General features: G+C 30.1%; 1 protein-coding gene across 2 annotated transcripts in view; it reads left to right on the top strand.

Annotated features, from left to right (window-relative positions):
* The first annotated feature begins 1524 nt into the window (after positions 1-1524).
* Positions 1525-12057, top strand: part of LOC105128647 (homeobox-leucine zipper protein HAT5-like) — an 18072-nt gene continuing 7539 nt past the window's right edge. Inside the window, exons 1-3 of one of the 2 annotated variants that reach the window (XM_011030409.1) lie at positions 1525-2231; positions 2676-3070; positions 3175-3607. In XM_011030409.1, the coding sequence (XP_011028711.1) occupies positions 2105-2231; positions 2676-3070; positions 3175-3597 (945 nt within the window). In that variant the 5' untranslated portion in view covers positions 1525-2104 and the 3' untranslated portion in view covers positions 3598-3607. Of the gene's footprint in view, positions 2232-2675; positions 3071-3174; positions 3759-12057 lie in introns of those variants that run through there. The other variant, XM_011030408.1, reaches the window with a different exon arrangement.

Genomic DNA, 12057 nt, shown 5'->3' with positions numbered 1-12057 from the left:
TACTACTACTACTACTACTACTACTACTATTACTATTATTATTGTTGTTACTATTTATAATTTATATAATTAACTTTTCTATGGTTTGATCTCGGTCTTGTCGGGTTATTTATTACTTCAACACTCCTGCACTTGGAAAAAGACATCAATCTTTGGTAGTGTCAATAACAAAAAAATCATTATGAAAATACAAAAATGCATGTTGACACCAATTTTAATATTTTTGTATCAATGGTATTTTTGTCGTATTAAAATGTGAAAAGACTTATTTATCCCTAGTCAATTTGGTAATAACTAATGAGCCATGTAAAAAGATTTCAATATTCTTGATAGCTAGTGTTAAGTTTTTCCGGTGGAGAAATAAAATTAAAATTATCATTATATTGTTCCAAAGGCCTTTTAGCTTTTGTAAATAGTCCTTGTTATATAAATTGTCTAATTTTTTTATAGCAAGATAATAACTAAATCAAGGTTGTTAAATCCATTTAAGTTGGTGTTTTGTTTTTTGAAAAGATATATTTTGGTTTTAGAGCATTTTTGTGTGTCATTTCGGAGTTATACTGTTTGTGTGTGTATGTGTGTGTATAATTCAAAATATATATTTTCAATTCAAATCTAGAGATAAATTAACTTGAAGTTATACAATTCAAATTCCAAACATAATGTCAAGTATCTAAACATAATTTCAAAATTTAAACATTCTTATTTAGTAACTACTAGATAATTAGCTCATGTTATGTTGCGGCAAGAATCAATTTTTTTAACATAAAAAAATCTAGGTGTAGCTAATATTTTTCTAGTACAAAAAAAAACTTAAAACATGTGGGAGTTGATCTAATATGATTTGATTCACTCTACAAGTTCAAAAACAACATGAACGACTGAAACAATTATAGTTTGATTAAAAAAAATTCAAGATAACATCTTTTTTTTTAAAATAATAATAAAATGACAACATATTGGATTAAACTAAGTCAATCCATATTAATCTTTCAAATGCACGACTCAAGTCATGAAAATATGATAACTCTGTATAAAATAAATAAAAACAAATTACAAAACTCAATTCCTAATAAATTCATTGTTAAATAATGAAATTGAAGAAAAAAAATCAATAAAAAAAAAGAATATGATAAAACGATCTAAGTCTATTTAGGTTAACTCACAAAACTTATGACCTGAGTTATATAAAAAATAAATTGAAATAAATGACAAAACTCATTCATAATCAACTAAATGTTGAAAATATTAAATAATAAAATTTAAAAAAATAACTGAATCAAGAAAATAAAATAATTATTTTAATTAGTGAATTGTATAATAAGATCGAGATAACTAAAAAAATAAATTATAATAAATTATAAAATTTAATTTTGAATGTTGAAATTAAAAATTGAAGAAAATAAAAATAAATTATTAACGGAGAAACGAAACATATGAAATGAGCTAGAATATACTGGTTTTTTTGGGCGTAAGAGTATAGAATTCACAACCTTGAATCAAACAGTAGCTTATTGGACACAGGAGGAGGGCAAACATGTAAGTACAAAATCGCACCGTGTCTGCCTCTGGACTCTTATAATCCCCTCGAACTCTGCACGGAGAGAAGAATCTCTTTCGGATTTCATTTCTCCTTCTTCTCCACTGTCTCACAGACCTCTCGTTCTCCTCCCCTAGAACAGAAAACCCATCAGATCGTTTCTCCTTCTTCTTCACTCTGTGTCACCACCTCTCCTTCTGAAAACACCCCAAACCTCTCTCTCTCGCTCTCTATATATATACACACACACACACACATACATATATATATCTCCCACTCTCTCTCCTTCTGAAGCAAAACTTCCTTCTTCTGAGTGATGGGTGTGAGCTGCTCCCGGTGGTCCCACGCTTCCCACATCACAGAAATCATCATCACCAGTTTCTTTCGCCACAAATCGTAAGACTGATATATAAAGACAAGAAAAAAACAGAGAGAGATCATTCAGTTCTGGAATCTGGGTCTTTCGTTTTTTCTTTTTTTGACCAGATATAGAAGCATATAGCTGTGAGCCTGTGATGGCAGCTTGATCAAATCTGTATCAGCAGGAAACAGTTTTACAAAAGCATGGCGGGTGGTACTGGTGGTTCTAATTCCAATTTGTCTGTTTTGCTTCAAAGCCAAAGAGGCCCTTGTGCTGCTTCACAACCTCTTGAATCTTTTTTCCTTTCTGGCTCTTCTCCTTCTTTTCTTGGTATTCTTTCTAACCCTGGTTCTATCTCTTTTTCCTGCTGAGTTGTTTTCAATGGAAAAATCATCACACAATTAGTGAAGTAAAAAAATCTGGCCTTTTGAACCATCCCGTCTCTACTTGTAATTTGATTATTGGTTTTCTTTATCTAGGATAATTTTGTATTTGCTCAAATTATCAAATCAGATTTCTCTAATTTATCTACTATATACATATATTCAATGGAACCTTTCTTCGTCTTTTTCCTGAGAAATTATCAGAGAAGAACACGTTCAACAATGTGTCGCAATTATTCAATATCGATCAATAAGAGCGAAATGAAAACAACCAAACCTAGTAAGATCGAAAACAAGTGATACTGCCGCAGAAATGATTGCTAATTGGTGTGTGTTGTTATTGTGATTGATTGAAATACGATCTTCTAATTATCGTGTGTCAATAATTTAGGTTCAAGATCCATGATGAGTTTTGAAGATGTTCATCAAGCAAACGGATCAACCAGGCCTTTTTTCCGCTCGTTTGATCACGAAGACAATGGAGACGATGATCTGGATGAATATTTTCATCAACCTGAAAAGAAGAGGAGACTTACTGTTGATCAAGTTCAGTTTCTTGAAAGAAGTTTTGAGGTTGAGAACAAGCTTGAACCCGAAAGGAAAATCCAGCTTGCAAAGGATCTTGGCCTGCAGCCGCGTCAGGTTGCCATATGGTTTCAAAATCGCCGAGCAAGATGGAAGACTAAACAGCTGGAAAAGGATTATGACGTTTTGCAATCTAGCTACAATAGCCTTAAGGCTGGCTATGACGACCTCCTCAAGGAGAAGGAGAAACTAAAAGCTGAGGTAAATAAACACCATCCTTTTTTTAGAGAATTCAACAACCTTGCTGCCATACGTATCTAGTATAGAAGGGAAATAAGATCGAGCAATTGTTTAATTGTTTTCAGGTCAATCTTCTCACCGACAAGTTGCTCCTCAAAGAGAAAGAGAAGGGAAGCTCAGAATTGTCTGATAAAGATGCATTTTCGCAAGAGCCACCTAAAAGGGCTATAGCTGATTCAGCTTCCGAGGGTGAAGTGTCGAAAATCTCAACAGCGGCCTGTAAGCAGGAAGATATCAGCTCAGCCAAAAGCGACATATTTGATTCAGACAGCCCACATTACGCTGATGGGGTGCATTCCTCACTCTTAGAGGCAGGAGATTCTTCATACGTTTTCGAACCCGATCAATCAGATTTGTCACAAGATGAAGAAGATAACTTTAGCAAGAGCTTATTGCCTCCATACGTCTTTCCGAAGCTTGAAGATGACGATTACTCTGACCCGTCTGCAAATTTTGAAGATCATGCCTTTTGGTCCTGGTCATACTAAGTTACACTTGGTATATATCATCGTTTGTTGTTCTTCTTGTTTACTCGCAGCTTCTTATGCATTAAAGCAATAAATCCACTCACGGCGCCCCAGCACAGATCTGTGGTGCTGGGGTGGGTTCTCCTGGTTGTAGTTGGAAATGATGATGATCTTTGCCCCGTTTGTAATCTTGGCTGGGTCTGGGGGCCTTTTTTTTTTTTTTTTTTTTTTCCCCGTTTGTAATCTTGGCTGTGTCTGGGGTCCTTTTTTTTCTTCTTTTTTTTCCTTTTTTGCCCTAAACTAGATGGAACTTTCAGAACCTGTTGTAACTAAATTTCCTTGAAAAGTTTGTATGGGAAGGTAATGCATCTCGTGTTCGAAAACTGTTCCTTGATTTCCACGCTTAGCTCGTTGATTAAGCAACTACTCCTGGTGACCTTACAGAATTTAAATGTGTTGTGTTCGTGTTCAAGTCAGCAGTGAGACTTGATTCTCTTTAATCGGCAAGATTTTTAATGTTTTTTTTAATTTTGTTCTGTCCTCTTTTGGATATTAATCTTATGCACAAAAAGATACGAACAGATTTCAATAAACAAATCAAATCTGTCAGTGGATATGGTACCCCGTCCTGAACTCTGCTTATCCTGTTCCCGCGAGACTCTAATTAAATCTTAGTTGTTGCTGCATCATGAGAGCTGTTGTGTAATTACTTGTGGAGGATTGGAGAGCGCGGTATGCCGGAAAGTTGGATGCTGTGTTCGGAAAGGATGAATCGCAATTAAAAAAAAAAAAATTAATTTTTTTGTAATTGGTTGGACGGTAAAAGCAATAACTTACTTCACCGGCGAGGTTTTTTTTGTTCAAGATGACCTAGCTGCGTCAAAAAAAAGAGAAAAGAATATAATAAAAAAATATTTTTTATTTTAAAAAATATATTAAAATAATATTTTTTTTATTTTAAAAAATTATTTTTAATATCAAAACTATCTAAAAATATATAAAATAAATTAAAATATTTAATTTTCTTAAAAATATTTTTAAAAGATAACTTTTAAAACTTTTTAACTTGGTGGTTGAGTAACAAGATGTAGGTGTTTTGTTTTATATATTTTATTAATTATTTTAATATTTTAATATAAAAAATAGTGTTTTAAAATAAAAAATTTATTATTTTAATATATTTTTAAGTATCAATCCTCGTGAATGGATCTTGTTGTGTTTGAAAAAGAAATGGAAATTATTTATTTACCTTTAGGCTTTCCCGATAAAGTGGCAGAAATCGAATTCTTAACCATTTTATTATTAATTTTAATTTAGAGATTTAAACTATTAATAAAAGTATATTAATTGCTAACTCAACACCCTTCAAGTCTCCGCTTTGGGCAAGGAGGCAGAAATCAAGGGCATGTGGATTTGGGACTGCTTGCACGAGTGTTGCTCTAAATGGCTTGTCTCCCCTTTGCCATTAGCACGTGTAAGTTGCCCTATCGTTTTTTCCTGGTCAGAAAAAAAAGGACGTTGAAGATCGGGTCATGATCGTAATTGAGGGAAAAGTAACCTCTATGATATAATTTCGTAAATTCGGAGCATCTTTATTTGAGAATCAGTAACGGAAAAGTTTCTGTAGGGGAGTCGTTGCGTGGAGGTCTAAGTTTCATGGAGGAGACTTTCGTGCCACCTCATGAGGAAATTCAAGATCACTCTTAAGGGATCCACGTCACTCAACAATATTTTATTTGTTTATTTATTTATCCACGCTTATCTTCGAGCTGAGCACCTTAAAATTTGATACCAACTAAAGTCGAATCCATAGAAAGCGAGACTTTTCTTCAAATTTCTTGAGATGAAGGAATTAGTGCGCGCGCACGTGTTTTACGAGGTGTGCGTGTATATATATATACACACACTGATTTTTTTTTAATTTTGATAAAGATAGCTGTTTTAAATCCAATAGAATAATTAGAGTAAATTTATCATATAAAAATCAGAATATCTTTAACCTAAAATAAAAAGATATATTCGAATATTTAAAAAAAGTCAGTGAGCACCAATTTGTGAGGTGGGAGATGAGAAAATAAAGAGATCGAATAAAAGATCAATATAAATTGTTTGTTTTTGTTTTTTTAGAAATGTTTTTCAAAAAATTTAAAAAAAAATTATTTTTTTATTTACTTTAAATTAATATATTTTTAGTATTTTTAAATTATTTTGATATATTGATATTAAAAATAAAAATTATTTATATATATTTTAATATAAAAAATTATTTAAAAATTAACATCAACGATATTTTCAAACAACCTAAACCATCATTAAGTTGGCAACAATTTTATTTTGTAAGTTTTGTTTAAAATATAAAAATTTAATCTGATGATGCTGGACTCGAGATTTATTTATTTATATAAAAAAGAGATCACCATCCATATCTTGCCGCCCACATGGAAAACGGGTTAATGGGTTTCTTATGCAAATTGTAAATAGCAAATGAGTCGTTTTCTTTAAAGTTACTGGTGACAGCAAGGAGTTGGCAGATTTTGGACGTCAACTTCTTTGTTTAGAAAAGTCAAAGCATTGGTGCTTGCTCCACTTGCTTTTGTTTTATTAAATTGTATATAAACAGCAATCCAATCAGATAAATTTATTTACTTCTGTTGTTTAATGTCAATTTGGCATGGATACAAGACATCAGATTGCACTTATTACTTCTATATTACAAAGTGAAAATAAAATAAAATAAATATACTTTAAAACCAAATCTCAAGACAATATCGAAAGCTTTCAGATTGCCAGGTGTCTTTATTATATTCTCTCGAAGAGCGGGGCCCCCTTCCAGGTTTCCTACCGACCATCTACGACCCCCACCGGTGGGCTTTCGACAGATTCCATCCACATGTACGGTTGTGATGCCGTTGAGCAGGAGCGTCACTATCAAAGACAGCGTCCACTAAGCAACAACCCCATTTGGCATTTGGAACCACCCCTGCTGGACCCCACAGACGTGGACATCTTGGGGACACGTGGCGTGCAGGGTCAAAAGAATATAGGAACCCATCACTGATATTTTTTTCTAAAGTTTTGTTCGGCAGGTAATTAAATGCTTTTTTTTATATATTTTTTTAGCGCAAAAATCAAGGTTAATGTTTGGGAGTTTTATTAAGTCTATATGAGTATATAAAATAGATATAAATATTGAATAATGTAAATTTAAAATAATTAAAAAAAACTTTGTATTAATCAACATGTAAACTATTTTTAATATATAAGAAAAAAAATACCGATCTCCAGGCACGTTACGACAATAGTACAATGCAGATATGCAGGGAGTGCCTGGAGGGATGTATGTGAAGGGGGACCCTTGGGTTATGGGCAGAGAGAGAGGAGAAGCGTCCATGACAGTGACAGCACGCATCTGTCTGTGGTTTTCTTTCCTCCTTTCTTCCTAACTACCACGATAACGCCACACGTTACATGACAGCTCCTCCTTTTTTGGGGGCCACACCACACGTGCCCACCAGGTGTTGCTGTCTCATGGTGTGTGACGATTTCAGACTTGTGAATTAAAAAATAAAAAATCGAATAAAAATGTTACTTATTCGCCGGTGATCGATGAATTACTGCTACACAGTCAACACGACTCCGTTCCGGTGTGCTGCGCTTCGGATGGAGATGGTCACTCAACAATTCATTTCATTTTAGTAGTCATTTGGTTAGAAATAAAAAGGTTTAAAGAAAAAATGAAGGATCCTAATAGAAATCAAATAACTTTTTCTTGGTGAGCTACACTTCTGAAATACCTTGCCTCCCATCCAAGACCCCTTTTTTTTTAAATAAAAAATAAAAAGATAATAAAAAGAAGACGAGTGGTTTGAAAAAAGTAGGCTAAAAAAAAATTTTAATATATAAAAAAATTAAGATGCAATTTTAAATGAAATTAAAAGCTTAATCGTATCTTATTATATCCAAAATTGGAAAGATAATACAAATTTAAGGTCAAATTAAATAAATATTGAATAAATTTGATTTAATCATGAGTCAAATTAAAATTTTAATTATATTTAAGAAATTTGAATGCAAAGACTTAATTATACTATAAATAAGTCAAATTAATTTTAGTAAGGACTTAATTGGTGAAAAATTACGTTTGAAAGTCCAACTTTGGTTTAATTGAAAAGATTGAGATTTTAGAGGATCAAACTTAATTGATTCAAGTAAAGGAAAGTCTAACTTTGGTTTAATTGAAAAAATTGAGATTTTAAAGGATCAAACTTAATTGATTCAAGTAAAGGATAAAATTATAAGAAATTCAAAGTTTAAAGTCAATTAGGAATTAAATTGAAAAAATTCATAGTCAAGAACCTTTTTTGAAAAGGCGTCAAATTCTAGGGACTTAATTTGATTAAATGCAAGAGTAAAATTGAAGAAATTAAAAGTTTAATGGTCAATTAAGAGTAAATTTGCATAAATTCTAAATCAATGGTCTTTTAAAAAAAGATGTTGAAATTTAGATTTGATATTAAAGTTCAGCAGAGAAAAAATTACATGAAGTTAAAAGTTTTAAGCTAATTAGATACGCATTTAAGAGTAAAAAAACTAAATTGAACTAAATTAAACTAAATAAAAAATTGAATAAAAATGTTACTTATTCGCCGGTGATCAATGAATTACTACTACACAGTCAACACGACTCCGTTCCGGTGTATTGTGTTTCGGATGGAGATGGTAACTCAACTATTCATTTCATTTTAATAGTCATTTGGTGAGAAGTAAAAAGGTTTAAAATAAAAATGAAGGATCATAATAGAAATTAAATAACTTTTTCTTGGTGAGTTACACATCTAAATGAGGTCTAACAAATTCTTGATAGTAACACTTAATATTTCAGAGTAAAAAAAATAAGAAAAAGAAAAAACCTACTAGTAAAAACAGAGAATACTAAAGAAATTTCTGAATTATCTTGTCATCCATCCAAGACCTCCTTTTCTTTTAAAATAAAAAATAAAGTGATAATAAAAAGAAGACTGGTGATTTGAAAAAAGCAAGCTAAAAAGAATTTTAAATATAAAAAAAAAAATTAAGATGCAATTTTAGATGAAATTAGAAGCTTAATCGTATCTTATTATGCCCAAAACTAGAGAGACAATACAAATTCAAGGTTAAAATAAATGATTATTGGATAAATTTGATTTAATCATGAGTCAAATTAAAATTTTAATTATATTTAAGAATTAATTTGGGTTAAATTAAGGAATTTAATTAAGTGCAAGGACTTAATTATACTTTAAATGAGTCAAATTAATTTTATTAAGGACTTAATTGGTGAAAAATTAAGTTTAGGAGTCCAACTTTGGTTTAATTGAGAAGACTGAAATTTTAAAGGATCAAACTTAATTGGTTCAAATAAAGGATAAAATTGTAAGAAATTCAAAGTTTAAAGTCAATTAAGGGTTAAATTGAAAAAATCCATAGTCAAGAACCTTTTTTAAAAAGGCATAAAATTCTAGGAATTTAATTTGATTAAAGACAAGAGTAAAATTGAAGAAATTGAAAGTTTAATGGTCAATTGAGAGTAAATTTACATACATTTAAAATCAAGGATCTTTTTGAAAAAGATGTTGAAATTCAGAGTTGATATTGAAATTTAACAAGGGTAAAATTGCATGAAATTAAAAGTTTTAGGCTAATTAGATACGCATTTAAGAGTAAAAGAACTAAATTGAACTTTAATCAAATCCCTAAAATAAAACCAAAATGGGGTCATTTTAAAGATTAAAAAAAAAAACTAGATGATGTGTCGTCTGTTACTGTTCATCTTATTTTTTTACTTGAAAAAACTACTTAAGTAACTACTTTTTAAGGATATTTAATGATTCATCTGTCAACCAAACCAAACAACTTATATACCACCATAATGACCTAATATTATACTATACCTCAATGTAAATCTCACTGGTTGATCACTCTTACAGCCTTCACACTACCGCCTTAAAGTGGCCAACCCAACTAACCTTTTTACAACAATTTTTACTGGTTATGATGATACCTTTAAGTGAATGCTTGAGATCTTTCTCACTTGAATCAAGGGTCATGATTTGTGCTTAATAAAAACAAAATATCTCTTTTCCACCCTCTATAAATAAAGATGAATTCCAGACATTAAACATAAAAAAATCAAAGGGCAAATTTGAAGAAAAACTAGCTTTCTCCCCCTATTTTTCTACTACCTCCTCTGCCATCGCAACCTCAGCTTTTATAGCCACCAACAACCTTATTACAGCTTCTCCATCAACAACTCCACCATAAACCACCAGCATAACCATTAGCCCAATCACCTCCACCAAATAATTAGTGGCCTAAAACCTTCCCCTTAAAGAAAGAGTGGGAGAACAAGGTCATGACCCTAAATAATTATTTTCATATCTTCTTATGTCTTTTTTTCTTAAATTTTCCTTTCTCCAATAATTAGTGGTAAGATTGTAAATTATAATAAAATAAAAGGTATGTATTTTCTAGTTAAATACTCTTAAGAAATTCAAATAATTAGGAAGAGAAATAAACATGAATTATTATTTTCTACTTTTTGATGAATTATGTTTTTTTTTTACAATGATTTGATTTTGCGATTATTTTCTTTTTCTATAAAAAAGCTTTTTTAAAAAAATTATATATAGTAACGTATTTTATAATCTTGCAATAAACTATATATCTATGAGAAACTATTTTCTTAAAGAAACTTTTTTCTTAAAGTTAAGTGGTGACTTCTTTTAATTCTATCATGAGAAGTTATTTCTTAATAGTCCTTTTGTCTGAAAAATTCGCATACTTATAATTCTGTTTATATTTTTGAAGATGAAAGGGGTGTTTGGCCTTATAGTTGAATCAAAGTTTTGAAATATTTTGACTTTTTCATTTTAAATTAATTTTTATATATATTTAGATAATTTTAATGTACTAATGTCAAAATAAATATTTTAATGTATTTTTAAATGAAATATTAAATGATTGGATGTATACTTAATGAGGTGAGAGTAAATAAAATAAGCCAATGTTTATTTTTATTTTTTGTTTTACAAGATTTGCAAGTCGTTAATAAATTTCTAAGAGGCTAAAAATTCACCACGATGGAGATTTATTGGTGACTTGGCTCATTTTTCTTCCTTGAAGTAATGTCCAAGTAAATAAAATAAGTACCAATGAAGAGTGGAGTAGCCTTCAAGCTTTCTAAATTTGTTCATCAAGGTAGTTATTTCTTTGCTCACTAAGTGTTTTTGCTATTATAAATAAGTAGACAGATTAGTAGTTTCAGGGTATAAAAAATATAAAAGTCAGAGAGTTTTTTTTAGTATAAAAGTGGATGTCTAAGGGATTTTGGGAATAAATATTGGACATAAAAATTATAATTATATTCTTGTACTAATTTATTCTAGAGAAAAGAAGGATTACATTTGGGTTGTGGATATAGATATAGTTTGCCAAACTATGTTAAAATCTTACGTCAACTCTTTATTCATATTTGTTAATTTTCTTTTCATTAAATTGGATTGTTCATGGTAATGTGTATTGAATCTTAGTTTCATATTCCCTGACAATTATCTTTGTTATTTCATGATTGATAAAGAGACAAAAAAAATTGCATTCTTAGGTTTCAGGATAGTGTGAAGAGAAAGTTTCTATTTAGAGAAATGATAGATTGAAATCTTTTCATGAAGTTAACGGGTAAAGTTAACTTGTGATAATTTTATATAATTATTGGCTATATTTTTTCAAGATTATTTATTGATTCAAGTAATATGTAGCCAATAAGATTAAGGCTAGTAGTTGTTTTTGTTTTCTATTATGTGGGATTTGCAAATAGGTAAAGTCATTAAATCTTTCAAAAGACTAAAAATTTACTATAGTAGAGATTTATTGGTGATGTAGATCTTTTTTTCTTTGGAGTAATGGCCAAATAAATACAATGGGGACTAAAGAAGAGTGGTGTAACCTCCAAGCTTTGTAGATTTGTTCACTAAGATTGTTTCTGTTTTGCTCATCAAAAGCTAAGATGTTTTATTTGAGTGTTCTGGTTGGTGCACAAGTAAATTTGGGATTGAATTTTGAATATTAAAATCACTATCATATTCATGTACTAATTTCTCTCATTAAAAAGAATAGTTACTCTCATGTGTTGTGAATATAGGCAAAATATTATCAAACTATATTAAATCTTATCATCTCTTTATTCATCTCTATTATTTTTCTTTTTAGTGAATTAGATTGTTCATGATAGTGCGGGTTGAATCTTAGTCCTAAATTCCCTAACATAATATCATAAAACAAATTCCTTAAATAAAACCCTAGCAATCATAAAGAAAGCCTAAAATTTCAATATATAAATTAAATTAAAAAATATATTTACAAAATACTAAGTGTATTTAAGAAAGACAATAAATTTATATTTTAAGGTTATATATATATATATATATATATATATATATATATTCT

The sequence above is a fragment of the Populus euphratica genome, unplaced genomic scaffold, assembly GCF_000495115.2.
Source record: "Populus euphratica unplaced genomic scaffold, PopEup_1.0 scaffold111.1, whole genome shotgun sequence".
Taxonomy (NCBI): domain Eukaryota; kingdom Viridiplantae; phylum Streptophyta; class Magnoliopsida; order Malpighiales; family Salicaceae; genus Populus; species Populus euphratica.
This window is presented reverse-complemented; position numbering and strand designations above follow the sequence as displayed.